This window comes from Melospiza georgiana, chromosome 16, assembly GCF_028018845.1.
Source record: "Melospiza georgiana isolate bMelGeo1 chromosome 16, bMelGeo1.pri, whole genome shotgun sequence".
Lineage (NCBI taxonomy): Eukaryota > Metazoa > Chordata > Aves > Passeriformes > Passerellidae > Melospiza > Melospiza georgiana.
This window is the reverse complement of record NC_080445.1, coordinates 10,280,109-10,305,675: the sequence shown is the minus strand read 5'-3', so window position 1 is coordinate 10,305,675 and position 25,567 is coordinate 10,280,109. Positions and strand designations below refer to the sequence as shown.

The 25,567-nt window shown below is 40.1% G+C and overlaps 1 protein-coding gene across 1 annotated transcript in view; it reads left to right on the top strand.

Annotated features, from left to right (window-relative positions):
• CIITA (class II major histocompatibility complex transactivator) overlaps positions 1–25,567 on the top strand; it is a 37,722-nt gene extending 12,155 nt beyond the window's left edge. The window contains exons 3-22 of the mRNA XM_058035445.1: positions 3,599–3,740; positions 5,365–5,478; positions 5,905–5,964; positions 7,260–7,343; positions 7,902–7,964; positions 10,627–10,776; positions 11,917–12,057; positions 12,192–12,248; positions 13,014–13,064; positions 14,219–14,284; positions 14,732–16,445; positions 16,559–16,732; positions 17,582–17,653; positions 18,972–19,052; positions 19,981–20,073; positions 20,429–20,512; positions 21,235–21,318; positions 21,800–21,883; positions 22,557–22,649; positions 23,542–25,567. Of these exons, the coding sequence (XP_057891428.1) occupies positions 3,599–3,740; positions 5,365–5,478; positions 5,905–5,964; positions 7,260–7,343; positions 7,902–7,964; positions 10,627–10,776; positions 11,917–12,057; positions 12,192–12,248; positions 13,014–13,064; positions 14,219–14,284; positions 14,732–16,445; positions 16,559–16,732; positions 17,582–17,653; positions 18,972–19,052; positions 19,981–20,073; positions 20,429–20,512; positions 21,235–21,318; positions 21,800–21,883; positions 22,557–22,629 (3,387 nt within the window). The 3' untranslated portion in view covers positions 22,630–22,649; positions 23,542–25,567. The remainder of the gene's footprint in view (positions 1–3,598; positions 3,741–5,364; positions 5,479–5,904; positions 5,965–7,259; positions 7,344–7,901; positions 7,965–10,626; positions 10,777–11,916; positions 12,058–12,191; positions 12,249–13,013; positions 13,065–14,218; positions 14,285–14,731; positions 16,446–16,558; positions 16,733–17,581; positions 17,654–18,971; positions 19,053–19,980; positions 20,074–20,428; positions 20,513–21,234; positions 21,319–21,799; positions 21,884–22,556; positions 22,650–23,541) is intronic.

Below are 25,567 nucleotides of genomic sequence, written 5' to 3'. Positions count from 1 at the left end.
GTTGGAATGTTATGCAAGACTTGGATGTTATGTCATCCTCTGGTTAACAAGTGTGTGATTTGCGTGGCACTACTACTCTTTTCTATGAATTATCCTCAGCTTCCTAAACTGGTCCAAAAGTTAAATTAGAGGGGGATTTCCTCTGTTCCTAAAATGAATTTACAAATTTTCATTTTCTTAACCTCTGTACTCATGTGGGAGATTTATTGCCTGTTAGTTCATATGTCAACAGAGGTTTGAGAAGGAAAGCCCCTAACAGCTCTCCTCAAATCTTCTCTCCTTTACATTATCATTGGAGTAAATGTTGCATTTTGGCCTTTATAATCCTTTGTTCTCTAAGATAACATTTTATTTCAATTAGTAGCAGACCCCATTGCCTGGAATTTTTAACATGTTGACCCTTTAAAATATAAGGCACAAGGAAATCAGATTATTTGGCAAAAACGATGAATCAAAATGACCTCCATTGCCTTTAGAAATCTAAAATGTCCCATCTAATTCTTATGATTAATATGTGATTTAAATGAACACCTGCTCCTTCTTTGTCCTTTTACAGTGATGGTCACTGTTTCTTTCACTGCTTTTCCAGCATTTTTAATTCATATATCACTTGAACTCTAAAAGAGCACTGAAAAAAAGCATTGTGAGTCTTGGAAGTGAACCATATTGTCATGCCATGTATGCAGGATGCAGAGCTGAACCAAATGCATCCTGAGTGGAGACCTGGCAGTGTCAGGTGTGCCCAGAATCACTGCAGAGGTGTCACAAAGGGCACACAGGGTGCCAAGTGTGGCTGTGCAGCTGGACCATATCGGCTGCTGGGGGAAGGAGGTGTTATTTAAGGATTTAAAGAACAATATTTGTCTTAACCAGTGTCCAAACCACAAAGGATTGAGCTCTCTGAATGGCATGGAAATACATTTGAGGTCTGTCCTGCCTCGCCCCCGCCCAGCACATGCCCTTTGTGCGTGGCAGCCTGGCAGGTGGCCCTGGGGACTCCTGTCCTGCAGGTCCCTGCAAGCTCTGCCTTGCTCCTGCTGAGAGCTGCCTCTGGCCTTACAGCCCTAACACAGAAATCATCACAAAATTTGTTATTCCTCTGGCATGACGCTGCAAATACCTGTTTTGGCAGCATTGGTTTCCATGAGACCCCAAAGGGAATATAATAGCAGTAAATGAGGTTAAAATAAAGTATGAAACAACAGAGGAAGTGCTGAGCAGTACAGAGCTTATTCACCCTTTACCTCAGACAGGACTGCTGGGATGCTGTGACAAAAAAAGGGGAAGCTCTGGGAAAGGAGTTGCTGCTGTAAACAAGCTTGGTAAAGGTCTGGTTTCATTTTGTGTCCTTCAGTTGCAATATGCAGAAAAACACTTGCTGTCCCTGACGTGTAGTTTTCCTTGCCTCTGCCTCCTCTCCATGTAGAAATTACCGAAATTTCCATCTTTCAAAAACCTGCTTCTTTATTCACAGTATATTTTCCATGGTGGGACCATGTTTTTAATGCAGCAGAATACAGCTGTTATTAAAAATGTTTTGGTTCAGATTAGAAAGAAATCCCAGGATCCTAAATCCAGTGTAGTCAATAGAGAGACATTGATACAAGGATTTGTGTCAAAACTAAAACAATGAAGAAAACATACCAGAGTAAGATGAGGGCCTTTCAGACTGGTGTAGCAAACAAAGGCAAACAACAAAGTTTTTCATTTTTGAAAGAGTGGCAATCTTCATCTTGTTAAGGTAGAAAAGTGTTTCTCTCACTTCTGTGCACCTGAGATGTACCATCTTTTACATTCTAGTTTTAAGCTCTGCAGCCAGACTTGGCACTGCCAAGACTTTCCCTTGGTTGTTTCCTGACTTCTTGACCATTGTAACATAAAACATTTTTGCATTTCTTATGTGTTTTTCCACAGAGAAGTGCTATTGAAAGAAAAGCTTAAAGATGGAAAAGTTCTTATGACTATAAATTAATTAAAGCTTGGTATTTCCATGAAGATTAAGGAGGCCTACTCAGTCTCCTTCCCTAGGACATGCCCTTCTCTAGTTGCTGTAATCAAGCAGTTTGCCAATCACTGAACTTGGAGTGATAGATTTGTCTGTTTTGCATTCCCCTTAAGCCTTCTGCCCAGTTTCTTCTCTGACTCTAACCCCAAAATTATATTGACTCAGAGGTATTTTTTCAACAGCTTTATTCACAAAGTCTGGCAGCTTGGCCTTCTGAAAGGCCCTATTTAGATTTTCTGTTAATTTAACAAATGGAAGGGGCAAAACAAAGTGTTGCAACAAACTGAAAATTTAATTTGGTGTGTTTATAACCTCATTCTTGATTCTCAGGCAGGTTTCTCAACTTCTGCTTTCCATTTATATCTGCCAGGCAATAATATCAAAATTTTGTAATCATGGTAGTGTAGTGAGGCTATAAAACATGAAAAAGGAGAACTATCTTAGTGCAGGCTATTCCTGCTCATGGATCCACACCATGTTTACCTACTTTTCAAAGTCCTGGCTCTAGATTTTGGCATTTTCTGCAGCAAATGCAGAAATATCCATTTCCAAGCCGTTCAGAAGACAACCCCATGGAGGGGTAAGAGGAATGAAGATGAGTTGGTAACAAACAGCACGTGGTAGTGTGTGATGAGGTCTGCTCTGCCTTCTTTCATCACAGCTGCAGTGTTAGCTGTTGTTGATTTTTCCCTGTTGCAGGAAGGTTTCATGGTACAGCAGTTGCTCCCTGTTTGCACTCCTTAGGAACAGAGATGGATGCAAGCAGGGACATCAGTGGTCATCTGCTAAGGGCAGAGTATTTGAGAGCCATTTATTAGATATTCTTCATTGAAAAATATGCTGTTTGATGCCAAGCTGAAACTTTCCAGGTTTACGGAGTGTGGACACCTATTTTAACAGGATAGAGTCTGAAAAATTTGCTGATTGTTCTTTTCATCCTGGTATCTCAGTATTATGCTGGAGAAAACAATTTGGATCACCAGCTCAGGTGGCATTTACACCAGTGATCTATAAACACTGAAGAGATGATATTTGGGGTTGAAATAATTTGATAGAGATGATGAATAAGTAACACATATTGTTATTCTGTACTTGTGGAATATCCAGGAGGAATGTTTGAACTGATTCTAGTGTCTGCTGCAGTAACTGGACAGAAATAGAAGGGAATTTACAATGATGTGGAGGAAGAGATAAACTTCATGAACAAATGTGTCTTTTGGATTCTCCCATCATATTCACTGCAGTCTTCTAATTTCCTGATACCTGCTGGATTTGTGCATTATTTATATCCTGATAAGATACCAGGGTTGCCACTTATTCAGTACTTGGCATTTTTGGTCCAGGTGGTCAGACTGCAGTATCCCACTCCTCTCCCTGGAGTAAAGACAGGTGAGTCTTGCTCCAAGCTGTCTCTAGATATCTAAGTAACCCAGGGTTATAACTCAATGCAGGCCTTGGTAAGAAAGCCATCTCTCCAACCTCAAGATCTGTGTCTTGCCAACAGAAAGCCACAGTGCAGGACTTGTGGATTTGACTGACAAAAGCTGAGGCTTTAGTTGTGTCATAGCTAACTGCTGTGCAATTTGATTTCAGACAAAGAGACAAATCATGGATTCAGTATTTGTGCCTGAAAATGGCTACCTTGATTTACTGCACAGTGATATTGACCCAGTGCATCTGTGTACTTTCTTTGATCCAAAGTCATCTGGAGATGAAGAAGGCGACTTCTCTACAGGTTAGTAAAACACTAAAAAAATACTTGACTGGTTTATCCTTCACACTGTAAATTATTTGCCATCTCCTCTCAGCTCCAAAGCCACCTAATGGCAGTTTATTATGGGGGCTGATAAAGTCTACAAGCACTTTGTTGGTAGGATGTGGTTAAGTTTGTCTGTATCTGCGCACACAGTGACTGCTTCCAGAAACTGTCATGTTTTTAAATTGTACATATTTATAGCATCCTGCTCAGTCAGTCTAACAAAACACACTGTACTGTCACTCACCAGGGCATGACAGTGTCTTTCATTTGGATATCATTCCTGGAAGTAGTTTATTTGCAAATGTTCCAGTCATAAGCTGGCCAAGTGTAATTGTCAACACCTCTGTGGCTTGAAGCCAAAAGTTTTGCTAAACAGAGACTTTTAGATGAGTTTGTGATGAACGAGTCCCTGAGCAAACAGCTTTACATTCTGAGATCCTAAGGCACCAAAACAATGGGGTTTCATTACCAGGTGCCATTTTCCAGCTTTTTGGGACACAGTGATTTTATAATTCCATTACAAATGAGAAAGCAGAAGGGCAAGAATATAAAGTTGATAATTTCTTGCAATTCAGTTCCTACAAGTAATCAGATCAGGAGGTTGCCCTGGATCTCAAACTTTGTGTTCCTGACTTTGTGTGGAAATTGTGGACTGATCTGCTCTCCCTTCCCTGAGTGTTCTGATAAAATTATGGAAGTCTGTGGTATGGAGCATTAGCTGAGCTTATGTTAAACAAATGAGCTGGACCATGGATTGAGAATGGCAATGAGAGAAGAGCTAGTGTATGCCAGGCATGAAATCTCAGCTCTGTGCCAAATAGGTGGAAAATATTACCAATTTGGAGCATTGTGGCTTTCATGGGTGACCAATGCCAGTAGGCACATGGGCAAATCAGTGGAGAACTGAGCACCAGAATTATCTTTATGACTGATCATTTCCCAGGTTGGGCTTTTCCCTCTCAGTTTCTGACTGTTAAAAACAGCTGCAGGAGTGTTCCTTACTCCATGGCCTCACATGCTCAGTGTCTCAAAGCAGCATGAATTAGGGGTCAAGCACTGACTCATGCTATCACTGATTGGAATACTTTTGAGCCTTAGCAATGTCTGAGATGATGCAGGTAAATCAAACATCATCAGGACATGGCAGCTGTCCCTGGAAGCTGGGCATCTCTGCTGTGAAGGTTTTGGCATGGTCCCTGGCCAACTGGCAGCTTCACAGGCAATTTGCAGTGCAGTTCAGGGGTTAGCATGGACACAGCATTGTTCTGAACAGGGCATCTGGGTGATACCACCATAGCCTGAAGGATAAGAAGGTTTAACAAGCTGTATGAGTCTGGGCTTGATCATCACAGAATGCACTTAGTAAATAAAATACTAAGAGAGATGAGGTCTCAGAGTTCAGCAAAAGAAAAGTGCTGAAAACCAGGTGAGTGTGAATTACTGAGAGTCCAGTTCTGTTCCTTCTTAGCCAACACACAATGGAAAGCCAAAGCCTTCTGCAGAAGTAACAAATCTGCCTGTTCTGCATGTCCTGCTATCTGCTTTTTTGTGCTTGGTTATGGCATTCATGGAGCCAATGCATGTTCCTTATTAACTCTAGATCTTGAAGTTGATGCCAGCAACTATGAACAGTTCAATAATATGGATTTCCCATATGAAAATGGAGATGGGTTCTACCCCTGTTGCAACACCACGGATGCTTATGCTAAAATGGGTATGAAAGGAATTTTTGTTTTTTAAATCATTATTTTACAATCATTTGCTATAGCTATTTCTCATAAACTCCATTCTCAATCTGGAGCCGTGGTATTTACTCAAGTAGCCTTTCCCTCATGTGTGATAAATCTGATTTAGAGTATCTCAACCTGTGCATTGTGGGGAAACTGATTAACAGTAGCTTGTGGTTGTTGGGGGAAAATCTCTCTATTAATGTCTCCTTCTGCTTTATACTTCCTTTCTCTACTTCTCTTTTCTTGTGATCTTTATTTCCTGAACAATAAGTTACAAGAAAAACTTAACTCCTCCATTTTACTTACACTGCAGAGTTCTGTTAATGAGGATAAGCTTACTAGAGTTTTGCTGTGACATTTACTGTGTCATTACTGTGTTCCTCTTTTGTTTTTTTTTCTTTTGTTGCTAGCTGAATTAGTAGAATATGTGCTCAAGGATCAGCAGGAGAAGCAGGTTGAAGACATTTTTGGTAAGATTGATATGGCTAAGAGTAACTTTCTCCATGACGGTGTTCTGTCTGACATGTGCTTCATCCCCCCAGTTTGAACACTAGCAAATTTTCTCTACCTCTGGTATCTTCTTCTTTCCCCCTGGGTACAGTGTCCCAGGATTTTCTTGGAAAACCTGAGGATTTTATGCATTTTTGCAGGCCTTTCTCAAAGATGGCAGTTTTGTCTCTGACCAAGCTGCTGATCATGTCACCATGCCCACAGAATATGCAGAGCCTCACTGTCCAGTGCATTAATAGCTTCAATAGCATCACACCTACCCTGAGCACAGCAGGATGATACACATAAGTCCCCAGAGCACTTTGCATGTGTATAAATACAGTTTACACACACTGATTTCTGTCCAGGATGCACAGAGCTGCCTGAGGAAGTGTCAAGTTTTACTTCTCACCCTGAGTAATGCAGCAGTGCTATTATATATATAATGAATCATTCCTTCATCCATTCTTGACTGGACACATTGCTTGGCTTGTGGTACCAAATCATTGTTTTGGTAGCAGCACAAATGCAGCTATTTACTATTCCAGAACAGATATATCAATAGTTGCCTCTTGAGAAATCCATAGAACAAGAAAGTTCACAGAATATCTGTATATCCTATTTTATGTTTGAGCAAAATAATTTGGACTAATTTACCAAAGGTCAGTATTTCCCTAGAATAATCCTGGCTGCAGGAAGCTCATATAGCTTTTCAAATGATATATACTGCTTCCTCATGTGTTTAGAATTTGCAACCAATGGCAATATTTTTATTGGTTTTACCAAAAAACAGAATGCAATATTAGTTCTTAAGTATTTTCCAGTAAAAGTATGGTGGGGATGACTTCACAGTTCTTGCAGCACAGAATATAAAATTGTTTTAGAACCTTTCATTCTTTCTCTTAAAGATCTAATCCCTTTAGTGCATAAATTGAGTAGTACTGTGATCACACTGTGACACAGCTGCAATGTTTTATCCTTTGCTCGTCATTAGAGCATTGAGAAGTACTTATGGTTTATTAGCCACTGCCAGTAGATTAATAGTTTGCAGTTCAGAAATTAACACAGGGTGACAAAGTCTGCACTCAGAGCTCTGTGGGCTTTCTAAGTCATGTGGATCTGGGTACATCTTTTATCACATTATTTGGCTTTTATCTTTTATTTGGAGCATATTTCATCTTTGCTCTCTATTGGTGTGTTTGTCTTGCTTTTATTCCTCTCTGTAATTTTTTTAGGAGAACAAAGTTTGACATTGGACCATATTTCATGTTTTTAGCAGGGAACCTTATTTTGGATGACATTGCTGCCGAAAACACTGAGAAATTTCCTGACATAAAGATGCAGTCATGTCTTAAACGAAGTAAGTGTAAGCAGTGAGAACATGAAAGGCTTTGTGCCTGAGTCCTAACTTGCATTCCAGCCCCTTGGCTTTAGCACAGCCCCAGAGCATTTGTCATGCAGCTCTTCAGTGACACCAGACGAGCTTCCTCTGCCTTGGTTCAGTTTTGTGGGCAGGAACTGAAAGCGGCTCTTCCAAGCGTAGAATTTACAGTTCGCAGAATTTGTTTTCCTGTAACAAAACATTAAATTAATGTTATGTTTCTTTGCATTTTTTTCATCCTCATGGCAGTGTTGACTTTGTTTTCAGTGTATCTATAGCTCAGTAAGCATTGGCTGAATTGGCCTTTTTAATTGCAAGAATAACAGCAGATATCTGTGGCACAAAAATCTGCAGCCTAATTAAAACTTCACAGAGCAAAATAACATGAGGCTTTTCACCTTCATTTTTATACATTGGGCCTATACAGTCCTGAAATAGCTGAATTGAAACTGGCAACACCCCCTTCTACTTAAGTTTCATGGGTAAATTTGAAATTACCAAAATTTAGCCACTTAGTATGACTTTGCTTTCTTTCAGCTTTCTTAGGCTCTGCAGCAGAGAGTTACTGTGATGCTTCAGAACCCAAATATAAGAAAATTGGTAAGTCATTGGCTGAATAAGAAAAGGTTATTGAATAACCTCTCATGTTCCAAAATCTCATCCTCTGTTAGGTACTGTAACTCTGTAACTCTACCTTCCAGAAAAGTTTGCTGTCATAGATTTGATGATTTTGATCATCATGCATTTTCATGTTTCTGCAAAAATCCCACTTTTAGATTCCTCTGACTAATTTATGATATAAAAAATCCACATCCTCTTATCTGCAGTTATTACATTGTGTAACTTAGGATCAGCTACGTGGTAGCCTAAGAACACTTGGATCCTTATGCTTCAAAAGTACATGTTCCTACCAGGTGATAGGAAAATTACTTGCTTAATATCAGCAGAGGAACAGTTGACCTTTCCTAAATCCACATGAGAGAAGAAAGAAAAATAATGGAGACCTGGATCAGTGCCAAATTCTGTAAATTTTATCACGTACACCTTTTTTTTTCCACTGGAATTTTGGAAGATGTCTCACTTGGAACAAGAAGGATCAAACCCAGGAAATGCAGAACTATGACCTGAGTCATTTTTTCCATCAGGTCACAGCTCCACATGCCCTGGGTTTGATCCTCTTTCTTCCAAGTGTGACATCTTACAAAAGTCCAGTGAAACATCCTAGTGAAAATAATAACTGTGAAGAGATGATTTCTTGGTCTAGTCCATGCTGTAAAGTCTTTTAAAACAAAGAAAGAAAGGGAGAAAGGGAAATTTCTAGGTTTTGCACATTGTTAGACCATCTACAAGACATCACCTGGGGCCAGCAGGCAGGCTGTCTCCCTGGTGTAAACTGGTGCTAATGTTCTCAGCCAACTGTAGCCTAAAGGGGTATCTCAGGCAGAGCTAAACCAGCAAAATACTCTTCCAAAATCCAGGTGAGAACAACCTGTTTTAGCAGCAACAGTTTTAACTATTTTCTATTGTGTTTTGGGTGGACATCTGACTCATTTTGTATCAGCACACCTCCCAAGGCTCCTAAGGGGACTCTGGCTGTACCAAAGCCCAGGAGCCATGTACATACTGGGGGGTGGCCAAAGCAGTGTGTAACCTAGAGTTACATCCAGAGTGCTGGGATCTGGGACTGCACCTCAGCACAGGGCAGGTAAGAAGCTGGCACAGACTGCCTGAAAGTCTGGGAGAATACACATGTGCACCATGACTGCCATCCATGCTGGTTTTCCAGTGTTCTTGTGGAGTTCTGAAGGAGTGGGGAGGGAGAACTGAGCAGAAAAAACATTTTTGCTAGCTCTGGGAATGATATCAGAGTTTCTACCTGCTGACTGTAGTTATTTGGACATGTGTGAAGTTCCTGGCAGTTAGTAGCTGTTAATGGTGGATTCGTTTCTGTTTGCTTAAGTTCCTTTGTAGATTCGGCACTTTTAAAAGCCTATATTTACACCACACTACTAATAATAGTTTTCCATAAGAAAATGCCACATCAGTTCCAAATGCCTCACCCTACAGAACCTGCATTCCAGATGAAAGGATCATCCCAGAGCTAACAGGTGCTTTGTGAAGCTGCACCCATCCTTTTTGGTGGAAGTCCTCAGAATATTATCAGTTTTTCTACTGTCCTTGACCCAGTGAAGGTGCTGAGGAAGGAAAATATACATAAGACAATATAAGTACTGTGTAGAAAAATCTAATTGACAAAAATATGAGCTACTTGACAAAATCAGGAGTTTCTTTAACCTGTCACAGGTGTCACAGTAGGATCCTGCAAAGGCAAATGCATCAGCTCTTCAGAAGTGCAAGACTACCTACAGCAAAGACAATAATGTGTATTAAAATTCAAAGTAAGCCAAGGATGAGATTCTTTCAAAGGAATTAAATGAAATAGTGGCACAAACCCCAGACAAGTTTGAAGCTCCTAATAAAAACATCAGACCACAGAAAGTGATGAAGTACAGACTTACTTGTTGCAGCTAGACAGGAGAGGGAAGGAAAAAGCAAAACCAACTCTGAGAATAGGGGTGTTGTAAAACCAATGAAACTAACACACTAATTCAAATAAGCAGGTGTGTCTTACTTGATCTGTAGGAGTCTTTTGATAAGATGAAATTGTACAATGCACAAACATCTCACCCCACTTGTTCTATTCTTGGAGGAAAAAATATGCTGCAGAGGAGATGCATCTTTAAAAGGGCTGGTGTTTGTGACTGTTCTTTGGGAGAACTTAACACACACTCTTTGTCCTTACAAGCACTGTGGTGTCTAAGTAGGGAGTCAAGGTCCCCAGTTTATTGCTTGTGGGCCTCTCTGCTTTTGTGCAATATTGAGACAGCAAACTGTGCTTGGAAAATCAGTACAGCCAATGTACTGATTGTTATGTCTTATCTGTCAGTCATCCATGTGTATGGTCATGTACATCTAGATACATCTGAAAAGAAGTGAGGAAAGCTGAAGAAAAAGAAAATTTAAAGAGAAACTACAAAGAAGAAAAAGTGATCTACTACAGAATTTAATAAATACATTTTAGATTTTGAGAGCTAAATTGTTTTCAGAAAGCTATTGTGAATTGTTCTTGCTTTTGGAAAATCAAAACACAGCTGATCAGAATCAAGTGCTTTATCTTATATACTGAGACCTCTTCTTTGGTTCCTTTAAATTCTATCAATAAGATAACTTTCTCCTTTTGTTTTGCTATTTTATTTTAAAGTGGAAGTCCCTGCAGCTTCTGCAGGGAGTGGCAGTTTCTTTGCTATGCCTCTCAACAGCCACCCAGTGAGCTGCACCTCCCTAACCAACCAGCACATGTCCTGTTCTGTTCCTGCTGCCCACGGGCTGGAAAGGAGCCTCATCATTCCTGGTAGGTAGAGTACAGCTGTAGCTGTGCAGCTGTACACAGGAAAACTCTCTTGTAAATCTTGTCTTTGACTATGAGCAATGGCAGGAAAACAGCAAGTAAAGCAGCTCTTAAAGGTGTGGCACTCACTAAAAGAATGGAAAATATTCAAGGGAAATTAAAAGGGCATTGCTCCTAATTGAGTAGAATTAATCTTTTATTTAATTGGTGCAGGTTATAACAGAACAGTTATTTACTATATGCTAATCTGAGTAATTACTTACTTGTCTTAAGAATAGGAAGTCACAAAATTTTTCATTATTAAACTTTAATTTAGTTCCAATTTCTTTTTCACCCAGAGATTTGTAAAGGACTGAGGGATAATTAAATTTGCAGCAGTAGAGCAGAATCTAGGCTGTGATTTAGCTCATGAAAAGTGAGCAGTGATCCCACTGATGGGCTGTAGGCCCCTGGCCTGGGCCGTGCTGGGTAGCAGAGGGCGCTCATGGCACACTGAGAAGTGCTAATGACAAAGGCCCAGTTCAACACCTTTCACTGTTAAGTCTGTGCTGGAAAGGAACCAAAGCCCGTGTGTAAATTGGGAGCCTTGAAATACCTCATGTGAGCTGAAGCAGCATAAAGTAGCAGAAGAAATTGTGTCCCACCTACAGAAACTCAGAGCTATGGCTGATTAAATTGCAAGCGCTGAATCATCAAAAAACTTTCCCAGTGTGGATTGAGAGGGAGGGTGCTTGTACAACCTGCATGATGTGCAGTTACTTGGGAAGGATGTAGTGCAAGGAAGGTAAATTAAATGCAGATACATACTATTTACACATTTTCACTTCTCTGGATCTTTGACTGTACATTTACAGACTTTGCCTAAGCACTTTTCCTTATGATAATAGAATTTCTCTTTAGACTATTGAAAACAGTGGCTGCTAAAAGCTGGGTAATCCCTTGTATTTCAAGCTCATCATACCTTGTAACAATTCTTTTTTTAATGGGTTCTATGGACCTCATGTGATCCTGTGAATTCTCCACTGGGAAGATTTGCCTATAAACTGCCAGAAAGTACTGTTAGAAAACTTTCTCTCTCTCATAAAGCTTTAGAAGGCAGAACCCTTTAAAAACAGAAGAGTAATTATTCTGCACTCATTTCAGGATTGTCAGAACCTTTGACCTCAGAGTGCCTACCAGCCAGTGTAAAAGGGTACCAAGAGAATCCAGGCTTGGCAGGTGCTCCTCAGCAGATATTTAACTTTGTTCTTGAAAATGGCACATCTGAAGTTATAGTATATCCAGGTAAGAGCGATAGCTTTTTATCCCCATAAAGAGGCATAAAGTGCTAAAAAAATCAATGCTGCCAACAGCAGCATTGATTAAATCCAGTTGCTGATAGCTATGATATGCTGAAACTATGCTTTGTTTCTTGCCAGTGCTGACATCTTCCATGGAAACATTCATGTCTCCCATTTTTCCAGTTAATTTATGTGGTAAGTAGAAAATTGGGGTTTATTGGGGTAGTAGTAGAAAATTGGGGTACAGCACTTTGAACTGGGAGAGAAACCATATTGCTTCTACTCAAAGCCTGTTCTCCCCTTCAGACTTTACTCCTATTGACCTTAAAAAACCAAAACTGGATGGTATTTCCTTCTTTGTATTGGTCACTGGCTGCTTACTCTGATCCAAAATGTACAGATAGGAGTTGTAGAGCTTCAGGTTCAGCAGCCAATCCCCCGTGTTTGCTATGACATCCAGTTTCAGAAAGAAGTCAGGTTTAGTTAAAACAATGCAAAGCCCAGGGTGCTGGAGCACCCTCAGGAAGTGGGAGATGATCTCACGCTGGCATGGCCTGAGCATCTGAAATGCTCAGTGCTGGCAGCCACACTGCACCCAGCTCCCATGGAAGACCCAAACCCAACTTATTCAACTATGCAATACTGAAAGCTAATGCACAGAATGGTTTATAATGAAATCAGAGCCTTGGTCAGGATTTAACAGTCCCACTTCAGGTAACAAACTTTCCTTCCAGCCCTCAGAGGGCTGTTGGAACCCAGAGTTTGGTATCAGTGTTGTTGCTGGTCCCTGTGCCCAGTGCAGGAGTTTGTTGCCCTCTGGTGGCTTTCACTGCCCCAAAAGCAAAAGTATAATATGGAGATTAAGAGGCAAATATACCTAGGTGTGGGGGGGTCTTTGTAATTGGTATTTACTTTTTATGTAAATAAACAATGCCAGTAATTCCAACTGATTTACTGCAGCACAACATACCACCAGCCCTGGAATTCCCGATGCAGCAGCAGCAGATAAATGTAAGATGCCAAGCCAGTTTTTCTTTTACTCTTTTAAAAGTTCTTCACTCCTACCTGCTTTGAATAGTTTCCCATCTAAATGTCTCATTACAGATTATTTTTTCTGTTCTTCCATTCTGTTTTCTTAGTTAATAAAATAAACAGTAAATAAAAAACAGACGCTTGCCCAACCTTTATTTAATATATTTCTTACTGGAGGCCTGTGGTGCTTCCCTTTAGAAGCAATTGTGAACTCTAACCATTCTGAAAGTTGCTGGCATGCAGGGTAGGAATTAATTTCCAGATCTCTGAAATTGTAAGATTTTTATTTCTTTTAGATCATATTCTATATCAAGATGATCAAGATGATATTCTGGTATGAAACACATGTGTGCATATTTAGGGAGATTAATCTGTTTTGGTTTAGGTAATTTTTTGCACATCTCTGCTGTGTGTGGTTACAAGGTTCTGAGTTTGAGTTTGTTACAGCCTCTGTCAATTTAAATTCTGTCTTGCATCTGCAAAGCTTTTCCTACCAAAAGTTTTGTCAAAACTGATACTCTGCAATTACCAATCTGAAGAAAATGTGTTCTCTCTGAAAAATTCCCAATTCCTTTGTGTAAAGGAGACACTGTTCACCTGACCCAACTGCAAAAGTCTGCAGTAGTTTGAAAGCAAACAGGTGAAAAGAAAGAAAACTGGACAGCAATGGGACTTTGTCAGGGAGAGTAATGGGTAAACACTGTTACCAGGAGTCACTTCTCTGTGACATTCATCTTTAGTGCTTGGTTACAAGGTGTAGAATAAAAAAAAGAAAACTGTTGCTTTTGAAGACATAAAGAAGCACTATGTGTGAACACAAATTTATGCAAAACACTGACATTTGAAAAGAACAGTGAATGTCACCTGGAAATGGTAAATCTGCTTCCCACAACTGTCAGAACAGCTGTGGTCTTGTTTGATGCCATTCTGCCTCTATCAGTGCACATCAGCAGAATTCTACTTGTGGGAGAATTTTATTCATTTTTCCTTGTAAAATGAACAAAATATCTCTTACTCTGAATATGTGCTACAATGAACTTGGAAATTTGCATTAATCTTATTGTTAAAATTAGTAAAGCTGAATTGGTGATTATCTAGGTGTCTTTGTCAAGTATATTGTTTTGTTTCTCCAGATTTAGAGAAATTTCAAGAAGTTCAAGATTCCATAATTCCTTCTGATGAACCTTTCAAAAGACCAGGTGAGTTTAGAACTCTTGAACTTAAACCTTCCAATATTTTTTGGAAAAAGATTCTGTGTTTCTTTCCATACAGAGAAGCTCCTTGTAGAAATTATTCAACACTTTGTGAAGCTGTTCTGAGGGTCTGAACACAATTCCTGGTTTCAAGATATTAGACTTGGCTTCCTGTAGATATCGAGCTGTAGTAGCTGCTTAGCAGCTCAGTGTACTTCACTGGTTTTATCATCTGTACAGAGAGCTCCACAATTATTCAGTTCATGGATGTGAAAGTGTCTGTTGTGCCTGCACTTCTCAGCTGCAGTAGCATGGGGTAAATCCAGCCCTATGGGCTTTATGGGAATGCCTGTGCTTTCACCTTATTGCAATCAGGCACTTAAGCCACCATGAAATGATGTTGTAATTTGTGGACTGGTTCCTTCAGTTTGTGTGTGCTCTTTATTTCTCTAGAGCAAGTGGAAACTTTCTGTTCATCCCTTAAGGATTATTTCCGAGACACGTGCAAATCTGTGACCATGGAGCGGGAAGTAAATCTGGATCACCTGTTCATTGATGGGACACTTGTTCAAAGTCAAACTGAAACCAAGACTGGAAAGAACAGTGCAAAAGCAATGGAAAAGGAGCTGGTAACCTGCAGCCTGCAAGAGAAGGAAAAGACAGCCATTGATAGAAGCCAAATATTTCAAATCCCACAGCGTAAAGACTTAGAGACTAAAGTGATTGTGGTGCTGGGGAAAGCAGGAATGGGCAAAAGCATTCTCGTTCAGAAGATCTGCCAGGACTGGTCCAATGGAGAGTTTTCTCAGTTTGAATTTGTATTTTGGTTTGACTGCAAAATAAGCTTGCCTGAGAAGCAATACAGCCTGAAGGAACTACTGCTTAAATTTTTTGTAAAGCCTCAAGAGGGAAGCAAAGAGATCTTTGAGTATATATTGCAAAATCCTGATAAAGTCCTTCTGATTTTTGACGGTTTTAAAGGGTTGCAAGATCACGAGAATTTTCCTCGTTGCTCAGCCAGCCAGCCTGAAAAGGATTTGTGCAGCATAAAGGAGCTGCTTTCAGGACTCATCCAGAAAAAGATACTCAATGGCTGTACTTTATTATTTACAGCAAGGCCAAAAGACAAACTGTACCAGTTCATGTCCAAAGTGGATAAGACTATTGAAATTGTAGGATTTTCCCCTCAGCAGAGAGAATTGTACATAACCAAATACTTTGAAGAATCACTCTACTGTGATAGTGCACTGAAATTAATCAAAGAGTGTGAGTACTTGTTCAGTCATTGTTACAGTCCTGTTATGTGTAGATTTGTTTGTTTTCTCTGTGAGACAGTGCTTGAAATGGGAGAGAAAAGTCTTCCTTCAACTCTTACTGAAGTCTTCCTGAAATTTTTTCAGCAGAAGATAATGTTTATGCAAACAGATGTTACAAATGTTACAACCACAAAAAATCAAGAGAATCTTGCTACCCTAGCTCGTGTAGCCTGGTGTCTTGGAGAAAAGCACCAAAGTGCCATGAAAAGTGATCTTATTCCTTCTAAGGAAGTTAAAGAGTTTGCTCTGAAGTATGGGTTCTTCCTGCCATTTGCATTCCCCAGACATTCAGATAGTGAAGAAGAGGAATTTGGGTGCACATTCTCTGATTTTGTCATTCAGAATTTCTTGTGTGCGCTTCACCTTTTGTTAGCAGAAGAGCTCAAGGATAAAAATCTAACAAAATGCCTGTCTTTTCTATCCAAGAAGAAAAAACCTTATAACTGGTTAGATTTAATGCCTCGGTTTGTGGCTGGTTTGATGTTTCTCCAGGATGATCCCTGCTTCTGCTCTCTTTCAAACGAGGATGAAAAACAATCAACCAAGAAGCAGAAGACACTCTTGAAATACATTAGAAGGCTGCAGATTGATACTCTCTGTCCAGAGAGGTTGCTGGAGCTTTTGTGTTGTGTTTATGAAACACAGAACAATTATCTCCTGCAGCACGTGGCCTTAAGGCTCGAGCCAAAGTTGTCTTTTCTGGGCATAGCTCTTACACCACCTGATGTCCATGTACTGCACTCTGTTTTGAAAAGGTCAAGAAAAGAGTTTTCCTTGGATTTGCAGAACAGCAGCATCGACATGCAAGGGCTGCAGGCCTTGGTCAGCCTGAGGAACGTGACATCGTTCAGGTTGGTCACTCTCTGTACCCCACAGCATCATCCACAGCCCTGTGTGTAAATGACACTTTCATGCAACAACAGCAGTCACATCTGTTGGTTTTGCATGTTTTGTCACTTCACAGGGCTTCCCTCAGTGACACAGTCAGGCTCTGGAAATCTTTAGAACAGACAAAAGACTACGAACTGCTGAGAGCATCCACAGAGAAATTTGTTCTTGATCCCTTTAAGGCAAAGACAATGAAGGACATCAGTGACCTCTCCGACCTTGTGGAGATGCAGGAGAAGATGATGAATTGGTAGGATCATTTATGGTCAAAACTCCTCTTATACCAACTGATACCAACAGCAGTTTATGAAAACAGGGTTTCACCACCAGTGCTGGACAATGGAGTTGTCTGCTTGTCCAGAGGAGTAACTAAGGCAGTGCAAGCTCCTGGGTCATCTCAGGGGGTTCTCCCACCCTCATGTGAGGTAGATGTCATAGCAGGGATGAGCAGTGACAGCACTGTGCAGAGCAGTCACCAAAACTGCCACTGAAAAAGCCAGCTGTCATTCCTCTTTAATCTCTTCCAATTCCTTTCAGTTACAGAACTTGGGCTGATTCTTTCTCCCTGTAGTACCTGGGCATAAATTAAAGCCTATTTTGCGTTGGTCCCAAAGGGGCTGAGTCAGTCCTTTAGCCCAGGAGATAAAATCTTGTGTTGCATGGTCTAGAAACCCTGGGCTCCATTCCTGCTGCTGATGTAGCAGGGGATTGGTTGCAATTAAAAACATGCAGAAGTAAAATTTTGTTGTTTGTTTTGGGTTTTTTTAATGATGACTTTTATTTTAACATGGGTGGAGTATTTTGATTAAAAGATAGACAAAATAGTTTCATGTTTGACATAAAATAGTTGATTTAGAAAAATGTATTTTCAAGTTTTATTGGAAAAAGAGCAAACAATTGCACTATGAAAGGCAATTATTGGATTGAAATTACTCAGGTGAAGAGAGGTTAGAGCAGAAGTTACTCTAAAGTTTCCTGGTTCCTCAGTTAATGCAACAGTGGTTAATTTTCTGTGGAAGTTTGTTAACAGATTATTTTTAAAGCACTCTTTGGCTGCTAAAGATTTTATCATACTCTGATTCTACTGTTATTTATTTAGTGTGCAAGAAGCATCTGGTTGCACCAGCTATGAAATTCCTGCCATCAGAAACCTCAGAAAACTGGAATTTGCGTAAGTGCTGAACTTCTACTGATTGAGGTGGTCCTGGTTAAGAGGAGCAGTCATGGGTGTTGGCTACAGCCATGGCACTGATGTACAGACAGCTGAAAGCACTGAGTAAACCCCAATTAATTGCTATCTTGCTTTTCTCTGAACTAGATTTATTAATTTATGGCCAAAACTCAAAGAACATTATTTCTGACTCCTGCAGCAATACAGATCAACAGGGCTCTACCTTTTTTTTTTTTTTGTTTTAGTACAAGTTATCTCCTGACCATAAGGTACTGATCTTGTGCCACAGGGCATAAAATATTTTGACTGTGATCCAACTACCTGGAAAATATTTTTTCCCCCAGAAATGCTGAACTTTTCTATCTGAGTTTTCTGACATAATTTTCTACCCTATCAGAGCTAAGGCCATGAGAGGATTACATCAGAAAATGCCTCCCAAATAAATTATTTAGCACCCATTGCCTGGAAGATGGAAGGTTGACTTGGTAACACTACTTTAAAAGTGAGGTTTTAGTAACACTTTTTTCCCCCCAGACTGTAAGCAGCCTCCAAGGCTATTCCATTGCTCAAAATATCCTTCCATAGCATGTGAATTTGTTTGGGCAGAAACTGCAGCAGTGCAATGGAGAATTCTCATCAGGTGTTCTCACCTGTTTCCTGCTCTGTAAATCTAACACAACCTGGCACAGCTATGCTTGGCCTCACTTCTGATTTTATGCTGCTTTCTCTTCTAATTTCCTCTTCCAATTTCCCTTTATTTAAATTTTCTTTAAAATGCTAATCCTTTTAAATAACTGAACTTGTTTTGATACCAAAGGAACTCCAAATAGGATATGAGAGACAAATGCTTGGAGCATGAATATCAAAGTGCAATTTATGCTTCAAGCTGCAGTAAAATGTTGATCTTAAGTTAGACTGACTTGTTATTAGTTGGGGGAAAATAACTTTGTTTCCATTTCTCAGTTATACTGAGAGATGTGTATTTCATCTCAAGATTATACTTACAGTGAAAAACCTGAAAAAGATAAAGAACAGAAATATAAGAATCTAAAACAAGTGAGATAAGTCTTGCAGAGAGGAACAAAAAGTGGCAAATGTCCCACTGCTGCTGTGCAAGCTCTGTCCTGGCCTTAGCCATGTTGGTCTTCATCTGGAGGCTTCACAGCAGAATTCCTTGGGGCAGGTTGTAGGGAATGGCTGCTTCTGAGGGTGTAAACTAGCTTGTATTGGGGGCTGCAGGGAAAGAACTCAAAAATTCCTGAATTTTGCTAATTGTGAGCCTGTGAAAAACCTGCTGTCTGTCTGTATTTTCTTCCAGACTGGGTCCAGCATGTGGCCTTCAAGGATTGCTAAAACTTGTGAAAATTCTTGCAGCATTTCCATCACTTCAGCATTTAGAGTGAGTTCTGCTAAAGATGAACTTTGCTAACATTTCTCTCAACAGCCCTTGATGATGGAGAAGCTCTTGTACCCAAGAAACATTTTATTTGCCAACTTGACTCCTTGTTTGATGACCAAACTGACCAGCAGAAACATTCCCAAACTGTAACAGCACCCTAAAAGCTGACACTCCCCATCCTGCCTGGAGACAGCAGGTGGTGTTTTGTTCAGAACCCTGAGTCCCTTCCTGGGGTGTTCCTGGGTGAAGGTTCAGTGCAGGCCCCCTGGGGGCCCCCTCCCTGCCCCACCACTGACAACTTCTGACTTCACTGGAGCTCCAGGACATCCATGACAAACCAACTCTCTCTTAGTTCTGAGCTTCTTTGCACTAGAATCAAGTGTAGCAGCAGTAGGCAGGGGTGTGCATGGCACCTGTGGGAAGGTTCTTGGGTTTTGGGAGGGCCTTTGGATATATCAAATATATCCCAGCATTATCTGTCAGATTAGAAGGGGATTCAGTATCTGAAATTCCAGTATCTGACTAGATACGAGGAAAACTTCATTTTTAATACTTCCTCTCTGGAGAAGGAGAGGTTTAGGCAAGGATTTACAGCTTCTGCTGGATTTTGTCAGTTCTGTATTTTTGTGTGCACAGGAAATCTCCTTTCAGCTTAGCTGGAACACAGCTATTTCATAACTATTTTAATAATGTTGCATATCAAAGGAAATGGGTCAAGGCATTCAACTAGTAAAAAAAAAATTCTTATGCTTTAAATTTGGGCAGCAGAAAGCTGCTTATTAGAGAAGCTGTAATTTGTGTGATGCTTCATGCTGATTGAGGCTACTGCAGAAAAGCTTTTCAAGATAGATAGAATGGTCTCTGAGGTGAATAGACCACAAAAATTTAGATTAAAAGGGTAGCTAATTCTCTTTTTGTCATCACACAGCCTTGATGCTCTGAGTGAAAATGGCATAGGAGATGAAGGAGCAAAGAGTCTATCTGAAGTCTTTCCAACCCTGACATCACTGGAAACATTAAAGTAAGTGCATTAAAGTAACATTAAAGTAAGGTTAACAGTTCAGGGAAATTTTGAGAAGAAACAGATTAAACCTAGAGACTTAAGGGACTGTCTGTTAACAATTATGGGTAAAAGTATCCCATGGGCATGGAAGACCAATGAGCCTGTGGAAATACTTAATCAGTACATTCATTAGACAAATAGATTAATCCTTCCTGACTTCTCTTCAAGGGCTCTATCTTGCCTTTTTCTCTGCATTTGGTCTAAACAGACTGTCCAAATTATATTTTTTAAAAAATGAAAATTAATTTCCCCCCACAATGTAATAAATCAGAATAAATGTGCTCAACTAACGAAGTGATCTCACTTACTGTAGTTTGTCACAGAATAAAATAACAGACCTGGGTGCAGAGAACCTTGCTGCAGCTCTCCCTTCCTTGTCTTCCTTAAAAACACTAAGGTGAGTAGTTGTATCCTGTTGTTTTGAAAGCACACCTTGCTGTCTCTGTCAGAAACTACTGAACAGGGAACAAAGAGGTAACACTGCAGCAGCCAAGCTTTTCAGTTCATTTTTGCATGAAGTCTTCAGAAAGAACAGGAGAAGTATGACATGCAGAAGGATATTTGGGAATAGAGCAAGGGCTGGGCTGATGTTTAAATCCAGTCCATAATACCCAGTTATGAATCCTGCCCTGCACAGATGTGCACCACATCTGCTGCAAACCCAAAGCTGTGTTTGCTGATATGGGGACCATGGCCCATCCCACTGCACTGGGGAATCTGGCACAGGCCTGAGGGAAGCAGGGAATGCAAGGAATCCTGGTGTGCAATTCTGGAGTAGTTTGGTGGTGTGGAAATCTTTTGAATGCTGTACCCCAAATCTTTAAGCCTGATTTTTTTTTTGGCAGATTTTTAATTTGACCTGTGTGGACAGAAATGTTCTTATTATCCATAGAATAATAGAATCTAGACCTTTTTTGCTGTACCTGTGCTAGGTGAAGAAGGATGTGACCATTTGCCTTACTTGATACAGGAAATATGAATGTGTGCATTAAACTTTAACTGCAAATAAGCATAAAATGAAAGTTAAGATGTACTTACCATATCTGAAAACCCTTGATCTAATATCTATGTACATTATCTGTTATTCAATTGTGACTCTTCTGGTTTGGTTTTCTGCAGCTTGTACAATAACAACATTTGTGATTTTGGAGCAGAAAATCTGGCAAAGGTTCTTCCTGCAATGACATCTTTAAGAGTGCTAGAGTGAGTATGAAATCTTTGAGATGGCCCAGGAAAGCTTACTTCATTGGAGACTGAAAATACAAATATTCCATGTTTGGTTCTGGAGGAGACAGAAACTGAGGAAGATTTTGGGAAAATTTCACAGGAGAAATGTGCTTCTACAGAGTCCAGCTAGTCAGTGATTAGAAAGGATTAAGGAACAGTTCACCATAAACCCAGAAATACTGGTGTTAAGGTGGGAGAATAGGCTCATGGGGGAGCTAGAGAATGACCTCAGGAACATGGAAAAAGGAATCCCTCAGATGAATTAACATAATGAAGTTCCCATTCAACCTTCTGAGTGTATTGTTACAGGTTTTTTGAACTGACAATCTATTTTGGGATTTTTCCTTTTTCTTTCTTACCCCATCTGCAGATTAACCTATATAGTATTTTTTATTTTGAATAAAATGTTTGATTACACCATTTGATTTGGATTAACAAAGTTGTTTTTATTCCTCAGTGTTCAGTATAACAAAATAACTGGTGTTGGAGCCCAGCAGCTGACTGACAGCCTACGAAAATGTCCCCAAATGAAGAACCTGGTGTAAGTCTCTTGACAGGCTGTTTGCTGTACCTTCATCCTGTAAAACTGGGTTAGCAATCATGCTAAAGCTGCCTTCTGGATTTGTCAGACTTAAAAGAGGCACAAACAAAGACATCAGCAACATACAAAAGCAGAGGTTTTTTAAAATGTTGTCTCTGGTTTCAGCTGCATTAATTCCCAGTAGTCCTAGGCAATCGAGCTTGTCTTGACTGAAACAGTTTCCACTGAGCCTCCCTTTGTTAATCTTCTACCCTCCCAGAGAACCAGACCTACTCTGTGCTGCACCACTTCTGTTTGAGGGATAAACAATGAGCAGCCATCATTAGAGGCTAAATAGACTGAAGCTACTGGTACACATTGAGAGGAAGGGAGTTTGATGGAAGGTCAAAAAAATAGTTACAGAGACAGGAGTGCAGTTGTGTGACCAGAGTCAGCAAGATTATGGAGTACTGAACTGTTTTTTTTCTAAATCAAAATGCATTTTCCTTTGCTCCATAGCTTACATACTTTCACAGGATGATAGTCAAAGGACAACTTTAAAGCAAAGAAAGAAAGAAAGAAAACAACAGCAACAACAACCAGAAAAAGGCACAAACACATCAAACACACCAAAAGAAGGTAAAACAAACTGCACTTCTTAAAATCTCTTTTCTTTCTGAATTTGCCTTTACAGGATGTGGAATCCTACAATTCCCTACGGAGTTCTTGAACACCTTCACCAGCTGGACTCCAGGATCAGTGTGTAGATTCAGAGGATTCCATAAAGGTAACAAACCATGGCTCCCTGAGAAAACCAGGTTTGTTTCTGTGGGAGCTGTTGATTCCAGGCTCACTACAGCAGGCACAGTAACAGCATCCATGTGCCCATGGGCAAGTCTGGAGATGGTGCCCTAGAGTGGCACAGAGCAGTGTCACACCAGGCCCCCTTTCCCTGCACTCATCTTGCACCTCCCTCCTCCCTGGACCTGGACTAGCACACTGCAAGTGCCTTATTAAGAAAAATGGACCTCTAGAACTCCCAGTCCAGCCCAGTTCAGTGACTGGCAGCTGCCCTGCTTAGCTTCTCATTTTTGTTGGGAAAAACTAAAGCTCTGTGTACTTCTCATGTTTAATAGATGAGTTCTGTACTCCTCAGAACTTGTTTTGTGCTGGTTTTTAGTAAGTCCTTTCACTTTTCCTTTGTTGAATACAAATCCTCAACAGCTGCTTGTGTGCCTGTGCAGCTGTACCTGTACAGTACTCAGAGCAAAACACTCCCTCCTACATTCCTAGTTCTGTGTTATTCTGTGGTTTAGCCACTGGCAGCCACTTTTACTTCATTGCCTGCACAGTTTCAAGGATCCTTGAAGTAATTGCAGCAGTGAAGAATTGTGGTGCTCCTTACTAGCCTACAGTGAACTAAATCTTTGTCCTGTTGAAAAGCCCTACCTTCCTGAGAAAGGACACCAGGGATATGATCACTGTGAGGAAACCTGCATTAGCTCTGAGGATAAATAGCAGCAGGAACTCTGGATTCTGTCTCCCAACCTTGAACCATTCAGCATCCACCAGCCACTGTTGTCTGTTTACACAAATCATTAAATTTATGATTTTTGTAATCTTAATGGTGGTTAATGTGACAGGTGTACATCTAATGTTCTGTATTCATCATTTCACAGGTGTCATAAGGAAGAGGGGAGGGTGTCCTCTGTCCTTTCCTGTCTTCTTGCTGCTTTATGAATTGGTGTTCTCATGTTTGTTGCAAAAAATAACATTGCAGTTTCTAAGCGATGCTTAAATTGGATGAATTATAGAGTTTTAAAATGCTATTCAAAGACCCAGCTGTATTTCTACTTAAATAGTAAAAGTTAAGCAACATCAAAGATGAAAAGAGCACCTGGATACTGTGACCACCATTAAAGGAGACCAGGAAGCACAAGGATATTGTGAGTATAAAATTCCATCAAGTCATCGAAGAGCAAACTGAAAGCTGCTCAACCTGCAACATCTGAAGCACTGACAGATCAAATCTGATTGTTTACTTCATGGTGCCAATGGTAACTGCCATCAAATTTGGTCTGATGATTTTGGACTTCCAAAGCTCAGGGTTACACATTTCACCTCTCTGTATGGACTGATTGGAAGCACTAGGGTGAGAAGCATATAAAAGAGTCATCAGCCCTAGAAAGTGTTCTGATAAGATTATCCACAAGATTCTAGAAGTTGCTATTTTCTTCACTAGTAATCAGTGCTGCTTTAAGGGATAGAAACATGTCTTCTATGACTTGTTACAGAATCCTTCAAAAAATTGGGAAAAAAAAAGTAATGAGAAGAAAGAAATTGAAAGTGTAAAATGATGAATCATTATTCTAAAATTATTGCAGAAATCCAAATAGATAAAAATAGCCAGTTTATGGCAGACAAATCCTCAAACAATTTTTGAAGTTTTTTACTATGTCTCAAATGAGAACTCTGAATTCATATACCTGGATTGGTATTTAATTTCTTAAATGCAGCTGAGCAGCATAAATGTTTACAAGCACCAGTTTTATACTTGACAGTGATATCACTACTGTGTGTGGTTTATGTGGCCTTCTGGCTCAGAGTTATGAGTAGCCAGGCAATCAACAAAAGCACATCTCAAAGCACTATCATGTCTATGCTGCTGGTCTCAGTCATATGTGGGCCAAATATTCATCCTGCTGACTGCAACAGCAAACCATTTGTCTCTTTTATTCTTTTATTTCTGCTCTGTGAACATGAAGAGAAGTTAAAATTGTACAGAGGCAATTGTCAGGTCAGGAGCACCATTCTGGCTTCCCATCCAGATAAAGTCTGAGACAGAACAACAAAAAGGGATGGAAAAAGCTAGGAATGCTCAAAATGCTACAAATTGGGAAGTCTTTACTTCACAGTTAGCTCAGGGTTAGTTCAACAACCTCTTTGAAATCTTTTCTGCTAGGAAGCACTGACAATACTGACCCAAGGAACTGTGCAAACTAGAATCTCTCAACTAACCTCTCAAATACTCTGTTTCTTGGTCTTTAAAAATTCACAGATTTAAACAGCTCAAAATCACAACATTCATTTTCTTTCCAGCAAGTTCTACTCCTCTGCTTAAGTTTCAGTGCCTGCAGAATCTTGACAGCAGGGATGTGGACAAATTAAAGAGAGTGAACAAATTAAAGAAAGAAGGGAGAAACGAAGGTCTGTTTGTTGTTTCTGAGAGCAGGGTATCAGACATAAGGTGTAGAGGAAGAGAAAGCCAGGAGGAAAAACCCTGTGGACAATATGATTGTAATTATAATTTGTATTTTTCTCAACTATCTGCATGGTTCTTCTTTATAGTCAAACTCTCGCCAGAGCCATGGATAAAAATCTTATTTATCCTCTCCTCTTGGAGCTGCTTGAATGGGAGGTAGTTTGAGCCAAATGTGGTGTGATATTCCCATTAGCCTGTGGCACTCCAGCCATGCACATCCTTGTCTTGACCTCTCCTAGCTAAGCTTTGGCTGACAAATGCCCTTTAGGGATATTTTCTGCAGCTGCACTTTACCATGACTGAGTCTCAGAATGTGCTCAATATTCCACAGGCAGCTGAATGTTGCAGGATGATGTCTGGACTACTAAAATCATGTTGGCTGTACTGCTGTTCTCTGAGTTAGTGGGAATGTATGTTTATAATGTACAGGTTGTAAATTTTGA